Source organism: Thamnophis elegans, chromosome 2 (genome assembly GCF_009769535.1).
Source record: "Thamnophis elegans isolate rThaEle1 chromosome 2, rThaEle1.pri, whole genome shotgun sequence".
Lineage (NCBI taxonomy): Eukaryota > Metazoa > Chordata > Lepidosauria > Squamata > Colubridae > Thamnophis > Thamnophis elegans.
The window spans coordinates 82,978,767-82,996,156 of NC_045542.1; the positions used below are offsets into that span (position 1 = coordinate 82,978,767).

Genomic DNA, 17,390 nt, shown 5'->3' on the forward strand with positions numbered 1-17,390 from the left:
TAAACTGATAAAACAGTCCTGCAATGTTCTGTGAATGCAGATCTCTATGTACACATAATATTAATGAATTTTCCTGGAATAGAAAATTGAGAATTCATAAGATATAGGTGTAAAAAATAATTGTTTAACACTTGTTCCATCTCCTCATATAGTATTGTCAATTACTACAGCACAAATGAAACGAAATGAATGATCTTACCTGGCGGTACCAACTGTATGAACAAAATAACTCCTCCTCCCAAGAAAAGGGTGCCAGATATTGTATAACGTCGAGGGAAGACTCGTAGGAGGAGCCAAGCAATCACATAGGCTGGGACCTCTATGACTGCTGACAGAAAACAATTGAAGTAGGCATCTCCATGCAGATTGGGGGTGCTGAGTGACAAGCCAAAATAGCCAATAGATGTAAACATCCTGAGATAAAAGAGAAATTAGCAAATATAAATACCGGTAACCATAATCTGGCACAATCGGCCCAATAGCAGAACAGGCTTATTTCCTATTTTACTATTTCAGATGGCCCTTTTTTGGATTGGAATGGAGTAAAATATGCATTGGGAAATTACATATACAACCTTCTGGACATTTATGTTTCGATGCTGCATTTCTGTTCTTCAATAATTTATGTAAACAGGTATCTTAAACAAACAGGGCTAAATTCATAAAATCCCTGGATGAAATACAACCTAGTCCTTCTAATCACAAAAGGGAAAAGCTGACTGTTTGCCCTAAAGCAGGAGTGTCAAACTCAATTTCAAAACCCTCAAAATCAGGGTTTTGTTTGACCTCAGGTGGGCATGGTGATGTCTGTTTTTCACTGCAACCCTCTGCCAGCAAAAACGGAGCTTGGGAGGGTTGCCCACAGGATTGTATTTGACCTCCTGGGGGGGCGGAGGGAAGGGCAGGAGGTGTGTGGCCAGCTCAACATCACTTGTGTTGGATCAGACTCCTGGGCCTTGAGATTGACATTCCTGCCCTAAAATATCTTTAGGGCTGTTTTATGGCATGTACCTGTTAGAGGCAAGCCATTCAATGAAACTATCTAATTTTAAATGCTGATTGCTCATATGGGAAGACAAGCAGCTTCTTAGGACTCTCAATTATCTAATACAGTATATGAAATGCTAAAGATTTAATTGAACCGAGTTAGATATTGATTCCTTCTGTTCAAGAAATGTATATGATTGCGGAAAGTGTAATACAATAAATGGTGCCTATGCAATAGCTTGTATCTGAATCTCCTGATAATCTACAGTATAGTGACAATGTTCGTTATTATCTGGTGCCAAAAGTGCTTGCATTAATAGTAGCCTTTAAAAACTAATGTCCAAATGGCTATTTAAATAGGCAGACTTTCTTTTTGTATTTTACCTTTGCTGATAAAGTTCAGTATTTTCAATAATATAAAATTATTAAAAAGAAAATCATGCACAAAATTCACTGGACTAGGACATCTCTGGTGCTTAAATGTAAATTGTTTCCTTTTTTCTTGACTTTTCATTGTTTGGTTAAATTATTATTATTTTTCTATCAGATCTTTAGGGCTGGAAACAATAATAGTGTGATTTAGTTTAGTCTGGGGTTACATCTAATCCTGTTAGTAATTAGCATTGTCTGGTTAAAATGCTATGGTAAAGAAGTAGGCAAAAGTGTTCTGATGCAGTTTAGTTACTGAAGTGCTTCTGATTGCATGAACTCCATTGCTCACAACTCCAAAATCCCTTCATACTTACACGCATCAGCAAGCAATCTAACAAAGGTCCTCTAGCTATAGAAAATTCTTTATAAAAACAGTCACAATTTTCTGACCTACATCACATTTTAATGGCACTTCACATGTTAAGGGCAGCTGAATGCACCAAGCAGGGCAGTGACATAAAATGATCAATTAAAAATCTAAAATAAAATCTCATTTGATAAATAAGGATTGGAATGTCCCAAACAGCCTAATTTGCCCCGAACAAAAAACAGATCATCGGGTCTCTGCATTTAATGGGCCTCTGCATTTCATGAGCCTGCTGTCGGAACCTTACCATAAAAGAAGAGACATAAAAGTCATAATTGCAATGTTTCGTGATCTGAACAAGTCCAAAAACACACCCTGATGTTGCTTGGCTTTCAAATCTTCTACCTTAGGAGGAAAAAAAAGGAAAAAGGGAACATTCCAAAACCAAGCAAGTAAACAAACATAAATGTCCTGGATAGCATACTAGGCAAAGAAAAGAAAAATCAAGCCATTTAAAGAAAATGGAGACTTATTGGTTGCTTCCATTCTGACAATTTTATGTATTTTCATTCTCATTCTGCACAAATTTTAACCTGTTTGGGAGACCAGTTCAAAACTGAATTATTTTTCAAAATTCTTTATGACAAACAGTCTATGTTTGAGAATTAGCCTAAATTAGTAACAATCAATTAACAAGGATTGTTGGGAATAGAAGTCTAATGAATTATGTTTATTGATGAACACATGACACGTACTTAAGCAACAAGAGTTCCATAATAAAAATTGGCCAGATATGAAATAAAATAGTCAATAAGTTGATGTGGTTCCCAGTTTCAGGGTGAGTTTCCTTAGGAAGTACAGCTACTATAGCCCTAGACTTATGGCCATTCAAAATTACGGTGCTGAAAAAGATCTGGGTCTTGCACTTACAACTGATCCCCACACTTATGACTGTTGCAGGATCTCCATGGTCATGTGATCCAAATTTGAGTGTTTGGCAACCACCATGTATTTAGGGGTATTCAGCAATCTTCCCAGTTGGCTTCCAACAAGCAAAGTCAATGGAGAAAGCTGTATTCAGCGCTCTACATGGGGCTACCCTTGAAAAGCGTTCGGAGACTGCAACTAGTCCAGAATGCAGCCGCGCGAGCGATATTGGGTGTACCTAGGTACACCCATGTCACACCTATCCTCCGCGAGCTGCACTGGCTACCTATTGGTCTCCAGACGCAATTCAAGCTGTTGGTTATTACCTTTAAAGCCCTGCATGGCTGAGGACCAGCATACCTGCGAGACCGCCTACTGCCACACTCCTCCCAGCGGCCGGTAAGATCCCACAGGATGGGCCTCCTTCAGATGCCGTCAGCCAGACAATGTTGGCTGGCGGCTCCCCGGATGAGGGCCTTCTCTGTGGCTGCCCCGACCCTTTGGAATGAACTACCCCCAGAAATCCGGACCTCACCCACTCTCATGGCCTTCAGAAAAGCTGTCAAGACCTGGCTATTCCGGCAGGCCTGGTGCTGTTGACTTCATTGTTGAGGTCCAGCCCCGACTGAAATGAATGTATCTGTGTTGTTTTTTAACTTGCCTATTTTATTTTTATTTTCTTTATTTTCTTTTCTTTCCCCTCTCTGTAAGCCGCCCAGAGTCCTCCGGGATTGGACGGCCTATAAATAAAATTAAACTGAAACTTGATTCACTTAATGACTATGATTTACTTAATAACAGCAAAAAAGCCATAAAATTGGGCATGACTCATTTAATGACCACTACCCTTACCAATGAAAGGCCCAATCCCAACTGTAGTCGTAAAGCAAGGACTACTGTAACTTCCTACAACAGATATATGTTTGTAAACTGTCCAGGGAAAACTTGTCCTTAAAATAAGCTCAGAACAAATTAAAAGAAAAATAACTGAAAGATTAGCTTCTTTTCTTCATTAATTACTACAACTGCAAGTCATTATTAGCTCCTTAGAGAAAACAGATAATGTCCACGAAACCAGAGCAATCAACAAGGAGAGATGACTAGATACTCAACTACTGTAGTAATGTGGTACAACTATTTGATTTCAGTTTTAGAGCGGAATTAACATTCTCCTGGAATTTTCCATTCCAGAATTTGGTTGGGGAGTGCCAGTGTAAAGTGTGTCCCTAAGTTATAATTTTAAAAAAATCCTTTGTTTTTTGCATGTGTCTGGTAAAATTAAAGGACTTCTGAGTACAAAGTCAAGAGTTTTCTTTAACTATAAAAACTGAGTTTGGGCCTTCTACAGGAGTTCATTTCTGTTTCCTTCTATAATCTTTATTTTAAAAGCGCTGATTGGACTGGGTTCGGAGAAAAGGCATATCAAAGTTAAATGGAGTTAAAACTCTTTGCAAACTGAACCACAGAGAAACACACAACAGCCGACCAATGCATTGCCAATCTTTACTTTCTCTTAGCACAATTTTCTGCTTTATCGCCACCTACCACCAAGAATGTATAATTGGGAGAGAAAACAACTTCACACATTAGCTGGTAAATAATTACATTGGAGATGGTTGCTCAACCTTTGTTCCATTTGACTCCAAAAATCATTACCCTTCCCAAGTTTTTGAAAAAAAATAAACTGAGACATACCATGTGACCAGAGCCTTTTTTTAAAAATGCTACAGGGGAATAAACTGATAGCACACATATATAGCAAACTTTATTCCAAGACTAAGATGAAAATGAGCTACACTAGCGGACTGCACATTTTCTCAACTTTTTCTATTGTTACAATGTTTGGGAAGCAGGGAAAATGCAATTTGTCCAATGTCCATTTTACAACTATGTCGGTGGCCCGATCAAGTTCAGATATGTGTGATTCATTATTTGTCTACAGCTCAAAAGGGGAGGGATATGATTCCCCCCTCCCCCGGTAGACGGTATAAAGCCATCCTGAAACTTTTAAGACAAATGGGCAGCATGCTTGTCCAAGCCACAATCTATAATAATTTATGGTTGAATGATAAACCCTGCCGATGTAATTAAACCACAACATTTGGGCAAGGATAGAACTACTACTGACAATAGAATAATAGAAGTTGAACAAGCTCCAAGCTGTCTCTGAAATATATTAAAATGCTTGCTGTGGGGGATAGAAGCGGAACATAAGCAGAAAGCAAGAGAGACAATATTGTATTTAGAATCAGGAAGGTTTGTTGGTGATCTTGGCTGTGTTACTGAGCTAGCTAGATTTATATACTTTTTTAGTATTTTCAGGCCAACGTCCATGGTATATTGTCTGCTCTTGTTCTTTTCAAGGACATAGTGTTTTATTGCACATATAATTGGGTTTATAGTGAAGTTCACCTGGAAAAAGTGTTAATGCTTCTGAATATCTGACTCACTAATGGTTCTTACTAATAATAAGTAATAATTAACTCAGATATAAGTACTGGTGCATGCAAACTATCACTTGCTCTACCTTAAGAGTTTTGTTTTCTTAACATGACCAGTGGTACAAGTGAGACCTGCTATCTATCTATTTGTCTGTCTTTAGTCTATATGATTTTATCCCACTTTTATTACTTTATAAGTAATTCAAAGCTGTGATCATATGTAATATGTCCTTCTCCTATTTTCTAATCCTGAGGTGGGTTGGGCTGCGAGATGTTGACTGGCCCAAAGTCATCAGCTCAGTCGCTATTATAATAGTAGGCTACAGCAAGTACAACAAAAATATAAACATACAATTTTTTGAGTCTTATGGCTTCAAGTCATTGTTGATGACTGGTGACTGCCTGGACAAATGGTTTGTTCTTGCCTGCTTTCTAGGGCGGAGAGTGAATTTCTAGGCTGGGGGTTTATGCCTAAAGTGGGACTAGAACTTAAGCTTTCTAGCCAGGTACCTTAACAACTACACCAACTCCTAATACTTACATCCACTGGATCTAAAATTATTTCTGGAGCTGGAATCTTGTTTCTTTTTGCCGCCTTCCGAATAATTGCTTCAGCTTCTGTGAATCTTCCTTGAGAAATCAGCCACCGAGGAGACTCAGGAATAAACCTGTAACAAGTCCAAATTATATCATTGCTCTTTTTTTTTCATAAATTCCATCATGGTGACAAAAGGGATTTTCACTTAAGTGTGATATGAGAAGCCAAAGGTTTGGTCCATTTGCTTATAGGAAGCATGGAAAGGAATGTGTCACTCACTGCATTCTGCTGTTTTTTAATGATTGGGGAACTAAATTCAGAAAAACATATAATATGTAGTTGCTACATTGTTATAATTTCAAGGTAACTTTTTTTAAAAAAAGACTTCACTTTCGATATAAACAGACAAACATTTGAGTAAATACTTGCTAATTCTAATAGAACAATTTATGTTAATGTGTGTATAATCTACTGAACTGGACAGGTGGACTATGAATGTGTTTGTAATAAATATATTTGCTTGGAAGTGAGTACAATACAGATAGTGTATCTTTGACATGACAGTAGTTTAGACTGTAAGTCAACTGGGACCTATATAAAAGCTGCATAAGAGCTAACATATATTAATATAATGTTCTTCTTTGCATCCCAATTTCTTTCCTTGATTAATAATTCCATAAACAATTCAGACACATTGTATAGATCTAGCTGCTTTCTATTATTTGGAGAAAGTTGAAATATATATATAAAAACCTGTAATACTAATTCTCTGCTGTGAATATTCAAAGCTTCAAAGAAGATTTGGTTTACTAAAATAACAGGTGACATCACACTCATTTGAATAAAATCTGTTATATACAGTAAATCCACACTAAACATATCACAATTTATTTTATGCAAATTGATACATTAGGAGCCATGTGTGGATTTCACCTGAAGAATTTGATTAGCAAGGTCTTTCTTTAGGGTCAATCAATCTGCGTGTCTTCTTGATGATAGTTTGTTTCTTCATAAGAGTATTTTCTTAGAAAAGAAATTATTAAAATGTCCAGAAAAATAAATCATGAATCTAATAATCTAGGGCCTCTAAAGATTTCAATGCCTACTTACTTTTTCAAAATGTTGAGAAATATTAACAAAATTTTATAGGGTTTTCTGATTTTACTGAAAAATTAGCAAGGAAAAATATTTTCAATTTATATGCTTGACAAATGTATAATCAGTATCAGGAGTATTGCCCTCCCTTTTGTGAGGCAAATTTGGAGAGAACTCACAATCCCTACCTCAACTAGAGATACAAGTAGTCCTCAAATTACAACCACAATTGAGCCCAAAATTTATGTTGCTACGTGAAACATTAGACAAGTGAGTTTGCCCCATATTGCGACTTTTCTTGCCTGAGTTGTTAAAATCAATCACTGCATTTGTTAAGTTAGTAACACGGTTCTTAAGTGAATCTGGATTCCCCATTGATTTTACTTGTCAAAAGGTCACAAAAGCTATGTTTCTGGGACATTGCAACTATCATAAATATGAACCTCTTGCCAAGCATCTGGATTTTGATCATGTGACCATGGAGATGTTGCAATGACTATAAATGTGAAAAATGGTCATAAGTCACATTTTTGAGTGCCATTGTAACTTTGAATGGTCACTAAATGAGGACTACCTGTATAAACTTTGAGGGATTTTCAGAAGAAAATGACTTCAAAAAGGAACAGAGAATGAGGAAGGCATAAGGGAGGACTAGGAACAGGACTGAGCAAGAAGTTAGCAGCCTTTGAATAAAAAGTGGGCCTTCAGAGAGAAAGGAATTTCCCAGGTAAAATGAAGGAAAAGGAACAGAAGTTTCAAGAGCTCTGTTTTTGTAGAAGTACACAAATTATGATTCTTTGATTTGTTTAATGGGTTTCTAAATAACTTTGTTTTGTTGGATGACTATAGGAAGTTGTGTGTTCAGTGTCAACTTTCATTCATTTATAATTCAGACTGGCCATAAATGTAATGTTTTGCCTCTAAAATCCATTTGTTAGCCATTATAAGAACAGCAATAGTATTTGTTGTTAACCAGTGCCATCGTGTGTTCTGGCTTGCATCTTAATTTACAGCAGTTCTCTTCTTAATAATTCGGAAGGCATGTCTGAACCATGTATAATTGAGGCATCTCTAAACTGGGTATAATTTTAAAATCTAAAGTTGTTACATTTTTAGCATTTCTTTTTTTAAAAAAAGTATAAGTCTGATAAAACTGGTCCTTTTTTGGGTGATATTGTTGATGAAACCTCAAGTCACTACACCACACATTCAGGGCTTACAGTATAGTTTTTTCCCCCAAACTCTTTTAGTTGCCAATAAGTCAGCACAGATTGTGGGAGGCCTCTATTCCATAAATAGGATTAAGGAGATAACGCCAAATAAGATGTTCCCAGGAAACAACGGGGCAGCTGCAGGAATTACCAAAGCACTGCCCAAAAGACAGGTGGGCAGAGCTAGGATTTGCTAGGAAAGCAAGTTTAAGACCTCCCGACTTCCATCTTAACAGCTCAGTTTTGCCACTACAACATAACATAAACACAGTGTTGTAAAATATCAGATTTAAATATTAAATTGATTTAATGAATGTTAAGAGGGATACCAACAAATTATAACGCTATAAATGCATCTATCATCTGAGGCTTTCTAAAAGAGAACATATCCATCCCGGTCGCACATGGAAAATCTAACTGTCCACGCTTCTGATCTGATTTCAAGCCACAGATTTTGTTCGCTATTTTTAAAATCGCTCTATTTCCTGCAAGGATTTAAACCCATGGGAATATCTTTTTTTAAAAAAATATTTAATATATATGCCAATGTTTATGTCTAAATTGTGTCCCCGCAATTTAATAAAATAACTACCCAAGTCCTAAGACAACCTATTGAAATAATCAGTACAAAACACAGTATCCTATGGTATGTATGAGGATCCAGATGTGTTCCACTAAGTTCCTACAATATATTATGAGGCATATTTATTTAGCTACCAAATTTACATATAATTTATTTAATACTATCAATTTTCAAACAGGCTAGAATGGAAGAAATTTAAAACTTTATATTTATGAACCTGATTTTTTCTTGTTCAATAATAGCAGCCAGAAACAGAAGCTTGTGGTATGGCCCTGTTCTTATAACCTATGTTTAAAATACCTGAACCTTTCTTATTTGAATTTTCAAGGAAAGCAACCTTTGATTCATTAATTGACCAAAACAGAAGAGCCTACAAACCCTAAACTCCTATTTCATCTAAATATTTTAATATTCATGAACCATAGGGTTGTTTGTAGCGATACATATGTCCTTTGTATGCAGCTTTTTACTCACAGAAAGGAACAATATATTACAATGGATTTCACTAAATTATAATCTCCTTGATCTATAAACCAGTATCTATAACTATACTAGGAAAAAGAGAATATTTACTGGTTAGGATCTTTACAGACTAAGTAACTTGTAGAATTAAAGTATATTAGGGTTAGTAGATAATTGCTGGGCTGGAACAATCCAAAAAATTGCTAGACAGAAGCAAACAATAGGGGCAGGAGGGAAAGTTCTGTATTGTTTTGCTATCAATCTAGTTGTTGTATGGAATTTTTGCAAATTACAGCTGGTAGCTCTAGCTAAGAAAAATAGGTCCCTACCTTCTAGGTCTCCCCTTCATCCCACCATTAAAAGTTTGTAATATTTGTTTTTGCTCCATACTGCAACCATGTAAACCAACTTTAGAAGTGAGCTAAATTCTTAAGAAGAAAATTCAATTAAAAGCCAGAAGTACAATGACCAAGAACAGAGAAGGGGGGGGGGGGGAGAGAGAGAGAGAGAGAGAGAAAGAATAGGGTTATTGCAAAGAAGTGTTGAGTGCATAATTCTAAAACTGAATAGAGCAAGAGCTGAATAGGAGGGCCGAGGCCAAGCAAGACAAATATAATCCATTTTAAAAGGAAAGGAGGAAAGATAATACCTTACATTCTATTCATATTAATATCTCTATTTACATTATTCAAAGCATACTGATGTGGCAACAACTATTCTTTGAAATATTAATTAAAAAGTAGCTCCTGCCATTATTAGGAAGTAAATATTCTGAAATAAAATTTTCTTATTCTGATCCAAAGAAATATTTCCCATCTGTCTCAGATAAAATAAAAAAAAGATTTTAGCTGCATTATCTTTTTGGCACTCTGCATGCAAAATTGGAACGGAAAGCTAAACATTTCTACTTTTGTGTCTTTCTATTGATACCATTGATCACAAAAATATGGTTCCCGGGCTAACTGTGAAGATAGTTAAGCAATAAAGAGGCCAATAAAATATAGGAAGAAATTTTTAAAAAGGAGAAATCGTCTCTACAGAACTGATATTTGAAACAATGCATGTAGGAATTAATCAAGTTTTTGATTAAAGTAATTTGCAACTATTTCTGCAGAACATAGCCTAAATCACAAAGACATTTAACATTATAAATTCCCAAATACACTTCTAATATATTTTAGAGCAAATTCAATATAAACATTTGAACAAAATGACTGACACATTGGAAAGCAAGAACTGAGATCTAAAACATAGTTATTTTAATATCAAATAAACTGTGGGAGATTGCATATTCATATTAGAAACCACAGTATTTCATTTGAGTTAAAATTGTATAACACTTATACAGAAACAAGGATTATATTCTTAAATTCCTTAAGAATGTTGTAAAATGGGTAACTTTCCAATGTTTTTAATCTCTAAAACCTGATATGTAAGTATTAGTGAACTATACCTTTGCAAGCAATCTTTTAAATTGCAAACAAATTCTTTAAAATGACATATTAAATACCAATAGTAATATGATATCAGAATTTACTATTGAATCATTCTTTCAGACCAACAAGTCAAAACTTGTTGAGACTTGAATGTTGAGGGAGATGTGTGAGCAAGTGCCATAAGATACAAGTGCTGTACAAAACATAGAAGACTGGAACTACTTTTTAAGTCTAATAAATTTTTATTATAGGGCATAAAATTTTGCAAGTGGATCCCAGTTTAACAGATGCTTAGGCTTTAACCAATTTCGTTGTATTTAAGTACAATGACAATAAAGATTATACTTATAATAAAATTGATTAGTTTTAATAGATCCTATCATATACTTTCCAGGTTTTAGTTATCATAAGGTAATATAGTTCTTCTTCAGAATGTTTTACAAGAAAAATGCATATAATTTCATAGCTTCAATATTTTTTGGTACTAGCAATTGGAAGTGGGTTCTCTTGAAGCAGTAATTTGTTTTAAGTTTCATGAAGTTAATTTATTAGAATTTTTCCTCTTAAAAATATAAACATGACTGTGAACATTCGATGCATAAACAACTAACTAGAAAAAAATGCAGAGATTTAGCCATACAGTAGTATTGCTTTCTGCAGCTGCTCTTAAAAACATCATGGGCTGTTTTCGATTATCAAAAAATTATGTTGGTGCCTCAACAGAAAAAAGTGGAATCAAAAATAACCAAGAAGGGAAAATTTGAACAGGAGAACTCATCTAATGACTTGCATTAAAAAAAAACACTATTTTTTAAAAGTTGGAGGTCAGAATAACACAATCCAGAACTCGCACAGGGTACGTCCCATAGAACCAGCCAACTCAGAGTCAAAATAAAGATAATTTAAAAGAACATTCAAAACAATCCACTGCTCTCTGCAATCAAATGGCAAAGGTGGGAAAATGTTATCTACATCAACTCAAGGCTGTAAAATGCCCACTGGTTATATAATAGTGTAGGGTGAAGGTTATCAGCTACAGAGAGGACATTTCTGAAGCTGAACAACTTTCAGAACAGTTAAACTCACCACCACAGTGGAATGCAGCACACCCCAGGGACAGTAAGAGCCAGTAGTAGCATCCGCCAGTCTCTGATGAAGTAAGCAAATAGTGGCAGCAACATGTAGCCAATTGCAAAAAATATGCAAACTCCTAACGTAGAGAATATAATACGAACTGATTTGCCAAGAATTTCTGTGCCTGTTTAAAACAAGGAGTGCGGTTAGCATTTAACTCTATTTACCCAAAATATGTTATTTTGCAGCTTGAAAAATAAATACAGTCTTTTAAATGGAGCCATGTCCTAGTTTTCAAGAGAGGTTATGGCACTAATTTGCCTAAAGTTGAACAAGACTAGCAGGGAATTCTGAGGCATAATATGATGCGTGATTTAACTTTAACTTAATTTAAATTACACACCAATACATACTGTGCATCAGAATTGATATATTTAGCGGATTGATACATTTCAATTATATTTTGGAGAGAAATAAGAGAGGTTATTGAAATATAGCCATGTCACAACTGAAAATACATTGTAATATTAGAACTGCTTTAGCTTGAGCAGGTCAGTGGTTCAATTAGTCCATGGTTGCACTTTCAATAACCATCAGTTTTAATTCTACATTGGCGTATGGAACTGCAGTCTCCTGGAGACTGTTAAGAGTACAACTTTTGTAGTTACTGACTACTGACCATACTGACTGGGGCTGCCAGAAAGAGAAGTCCCACAACTGGAGTCTTTATCTTTTTAGGCAATCACTACGCAGTCTGATGTTACTGTCAAATGTAATGGTTAAGATGCTAGATTACAAACCAGGAGTCCAGGTCTTCTAGCCCTCTCTATATAAGCCACCTGAGTGACTTAGATCCACTCACTTTCTCTCAACCATATTGTTGTTGTAGGAAAATAAAGAAGCAAGCGTTATGTGCCTCACCTTAAGTAGCACAAAATTAAAGTGGGGTATAAATCTAATAAACAAACAACAAAAATATCCAACTCAAGCATTAGCTTGCATAAATGAAAGGCCAAAGTACTCGTTTTAGCTAACAATCAGCCCTGGATTAACTATTAAGCAAAATAAGCATACCCTTAAGATATGACTTGAAGAAAGGTACCACAGAGTTTTATTCCCCACGCGACATGCCCATAACACATTCACTGCTACATTTGACTTTGGTTTTCAGCACTTATTAAGTGTCTTAAGCCAGTTAAGCAATGGGAGGGCCAAGGGACACCATTATTGAGCTATACTTAGGGCATTACATGCCTTACTCCAGCCCTGCTAAGAATCACTGAGGGATCAACTTCATTATTAAATTTGTGCTAAAAAACCTACAACCAACAAGCCAAAAACTTTCTTTGAAAAAAACTTGCATTCAAGAATGCATTCATTCTATAATTAGGGATAGGACATCTTTATTTTCATTCACTCTTAATTGTTTAATTATTTTTAGTAAAAAATACTGTTTTTTAAAAAAAAATACTGCTTTTATTTCTATGTACTTTAATGCATGTTTAAGTTGACTGATTAAACTGTTTAGTTAGCCATCTTATGACTAATTAGAAGAGAGCATTATCTCTACACAAAGCTGTACAAAATAATAATCTCAGTAACAAGAGAATGTTTTCTGAGCCTAAATGATGTACTCATATGTTTTCATTCTGTCTGTCTGTCTGTCCGTCTGTCCATCCATCCATCTTTAGAAAAAGAAATTAACTCCTTCCAATAAAAAAATGTTCATATCAGATCATTTCACAGAAATATGTCAATGACTATCTATACTGAACCTGAGTTCTTTGAAGGAGAATGCTCACTTGGACCAGTTATTTAGGGAATATTACATACCGTATTTTTCGGAGGATAAGACACACCATTTTTTCCTCAAAAAAGAGGCTGAAAATCTGGGTGCGCCTTATACACTGAATACAGCATTTTTTTTTGCTTCTGGAAGCCCCGCCCCTTCACCAAAATGGCCGTGCATACCCATATGGAAGGTTTCAGAGTTCCTGGGGGTTGGAGAGGGTAGAAATTAGCAAATAATGGGCTTTTTTGCCCACCCAGCCCCCAGCAGCACTGTATAAGCCTACATAAGGCTATGCATGCATTTTTTTGACAAAAAACGGGCCATTTTTTGCTAGTTTTTGGCCCCTGCCCCCCAGGAGCACTCTGAAAGCCCCCCCAAGGCTATTCATGCCTTTTATTTTTAAAAAACACACCCATTTTCGTGAAAAACGGGCCATTTTGGGGAGGTTTGCAGAATGCAAGATCCTTTTTTCCCTTTTGGAAAGCTCTTTAACTGATTGATGAGAATTACATTAATCAAGTGCTGTGCCAGCAGAAACAAAAGTCTTAGGTGCTCCAGTGATTTCCTTCTCCAGCACATGGATAAATACACCTGGAAACATCTACCTACCTACTCTCTCTCTCTCTCCCTACTAGCTACTGTATTTCTCTCTCTCTATTTCTCTCTATCCCTCTACCTACCAACCTACCTGTCTCTCTCTCCCTACCAATCTACTGTATTTCTCTATCTTTCTATTTCTCTCTCTATCCCTCTCCCTACCTACCTACTGTATTTCTCTCTCTCTCCCCCTCTACCTATGTACCTACCTACCTACTCCCTCTCTCCCTACTTATCTACTCTCCCCCTCTATTTACCAACCTACCTACTCTCTCTCTCTCTTTCTACCTACCGTATTTCTCTCTCTCTCTATTTCTCTCTCTATCCCACTACCTACCAACTTAACTACTCTCTCTCTCTCCCTATCTACTGTATTTCTATTTCTCTCTCTATCCCCCTACCTACCTACCCTCTTTCTTCCCCCTACCTACTGTATTTCTCTATCTCTCTATCTCTATTTATCTCTCTCTCTTTCCCTTTATCTACCTAACTACTCTCTCTTTCTCCCTACCTAGCTACTTACTGTATTTATCTCTCTCTTTCCCTCTCTAGCCTTCTATCTACCTATCGACTTTTTAAAAAAATTTGCCTCTTCAAAACCTTGGTGTGTCTTATACTCCGATGCATCTTATACTCTGAAAAATACGGTTAAGTATTAAACTAAGTAATTAATAATTTACAGTATTTACAAACATAATCACATGGTTGTACTGGAAAGCCATGAACAACCATACAGAATACATGAGATATTACATTCACTGGATAGTATTTTAAAAATATTTTAGAATTCCATTTAATATTCATGAAGCATTTCCAGGAATATAGATATTGCTTCCCTTATTTTATTGTATGTTTAACCCATCAGAAAATAATGTGGTTTTGGACTTGGAAAAAAATCAAAGTAATCAAAATCTTACATAATTTACTGCAACATACTTAAGCCAACTAAACAATAGCGCGCTTGGTGTCATGATTCCCTTTCCTGGAAACCTTTCAGTTGTTTTTTTTTTCTAAACTGTACAATGCACTTTGCTCATGTATAGGGAAAAACATTCCTATATGGCAGGGCAGCAGGAAAAACATCAGGATTGTCCTCTGTTCAACTATGATAAAGGGATATTGAATGTTCTCACTCATTCTCATTATGAAAGATATTATTTTGCATTACAGAGTACAAACTTCATAATTTCTGGAAATGATTTCTTGGAAAAACACCACAGTACAATATACTTTTCAGATACGGTACAGTGTTAAAGAAATTAGTATAATAAATTTTATGAGCCAGTTCAGTCATAAATTTATGTATGATCCAAATAAAAGAAACTAAAGATAATTCTTGTCTACTTAACATGCTTATAAAATTGCACAATTTGACCTATACTGTATACCAAAAATTCTAAACTTCTGAAAGTGGCATAATTTCCTTATTAGTTTTCACTGACTTGTATTGATCTTGCTCTTGTCCCAGCACTATTAATCTGTTTATAGACACACCTTCCTTTAAACATTGCTGCACCCTATTGTATACTAATTACTTATGACTCATGTTTGTGTACAGCCCAGCAGGCATATCAGAGGTGTTGAGGCAAGCACTGTAAATTATTATATGATTCATTATTATAAGAAATGGTAGGGAAAAGTATTAATATGATGGCCTGTTTGCTTGGGATTTTATTCTATATATGTATTTTCTCCCATTTGGGGAAAGGATATCACACATCTGTTTGATTATTGATTCCGATGCTTGGTATTTAAGGTCATCAAAAATATATGAAAAATCCATACAAGGGATTTGTTATTAAGAGAAGTGTATTGTTTTACAGTTTATTTCATAATTAGAGAATAAAAATAGTTTAAATATATTTTATTTAAATTCACTGAGAACACTTTAAAAATGCCTCCAAATAAACATTTTACTTAAACAAATATAAAGTGTGTTAATATGTATATTTTCAGAAGGTGCTAAAATTCATTAAAGTATTCTAGAAATGTTTACATTGCCTTTTCTTTGCAATCTGTTCCTGTGGAAAAAAATAGTGTCATACAGTTCAAGAAGATAAAATTTGGCTATTGCACTTGAAAAAGAAAAATCATCAGTTTGCCCTTTCTATATTATAAATCCAAAATGTTTATTCATCCCAAAAGGATTAATGTATTTAAATATATTTTCTGTCAAAGTTTCTAAAACACAAGATAATTTTTTTTAAAAAAATTGCAAGTTTAAATGAATTACTAGCAAAACTATGACCAAGTTCATAAGGCCAATATTGTTTACAATTAAAAACTTTTCTCAAACACTTCCAAATAACCCAGTCTGAGGGTAATCGCTTGTAAACAACCACAATCTGGTAGCCACCTGCAGATTACTTCATAGGATACTTATTCTGCATAGTAAGCCATTGATTTCACTATCCTCTCAATGTCCTCCCTTCACCTCCTCCCTGGCTCCTCACCATAATAGTTACATAATTCTGTAGAACTTCATGAACAGGGTTGACACATTTTGGTAAATATTTATAGCTTAAAAATCCATAAACAAGAAGGGAAAATTTGATTTAAAAATTTTTTTCCAGGGGAAAACTAGTTTTTAAGGACAAACAATATCTTTAAAATATTCCATAATTAAATATCAATACATAAAGAAATATAAAATATAAGTTACTAAAATATTTCTATTTTAATAAGTAGCTGCTTAATTAGTTCATGGCCAAATTGGTAGTTGTTGCTTTTTAAACAAAAAACAAAAAAATGCTCCTGCTGAGATTCAAAGTTATCTCTATCAATGGCAAGGGAAAGAAACTGCATTATTTTGATGACTAGGCATAAATTTAGAGGATTAAGTGTATCTGATAAGGAGAGCATTTAAAAAAAGCAATGCCATAGTAAAGAAATAGCTGTAGTAAAATTAGTGAGCCAATTCAACTCCCAGGAGCATGTTTTAGATCCAGCTAAAACAGCAAGAAATTAACTCCCTATTGTATCTAAACATAACTCTGAACTCACAAACCACCATGAAGCCAAATAATTATCATCAGGCTCCAGGAAGGCAACAATCGGAAACTGGTGACCTGCATACAGTTTAGTATGATACTATGTAGATCTGCCTGCATAAAAAGTATGATGGGGATATACTTTACCTCAGAGTTTATGACAGGGGTCCCCAATCCCCAGGCCGTGGCCTACTACTGTGGTCTTTTTGGAACTGGGCCTTGCAAACGGCTGGTCGGCGCATGTGCACGCACAACCAACTTGCGTAAGCAGTGGTCTGGCGTGCACATGTGCAGATCAACTTGCGTAAGTCGGTTCCTCTCCTCCCCTTGCCGGGCCACCAAGATTTTCTAAGTAGTGCCACTATTGATTTCAACATTAGTCTCTTGACAGCCTTCAATATCATACTAGCAAAGAATGAATTTCTTAACCATGACTGCTGAAAGATGGGAGTTCCAGTATATGTCAACCACTCCCAGTTCATGTTATTCAAGATAAGGGGGGGGGGGGGGGCGCTACC

At 35.5% G+C, this 17,390-nt stretch overlaps 1 protein-coding gene across 2 annotated transcripts in view; it reads right to left on the reverse strand.

Moving 5' to 3' along the window:
- The window catches only part of SLC22A4 (solute carrier family 22 member 4), a 70,903-nt gene that overhangs the window by 10,505 nt on the left and 43,008 nt on the right, over nucleotides 1-17,390 (reverse strand). The window contains exons 4-7 of one of the 2 annotated variants that reach the window (XM_032211400.1): nucleotides 11,506-11,677; nucleotides 5,636-5,762; nucleotides 2,034-2,131; nucleotides 200-414 (exon numbers count right to left, since the gene is read on the reverse strand). In XM_032211400.1, the coding sequence (XP_032067291.1) occupies nucleotides 200-414; nucleotides 2,034-2,131; nucleotides 5,636-5,762; nucleotides 11,506-11,677 (612 nt within the window). The remainder of the gene's footprint in view (nucleotides 1-199; nucleotides 415-2,033; nucleotides 2,132-5,635; nucleotides 5,763-11,505; nucleotides 11,678-17,390) is intronic. The other variant, XM_032211401.1, reaches the window with a different exon arrangement.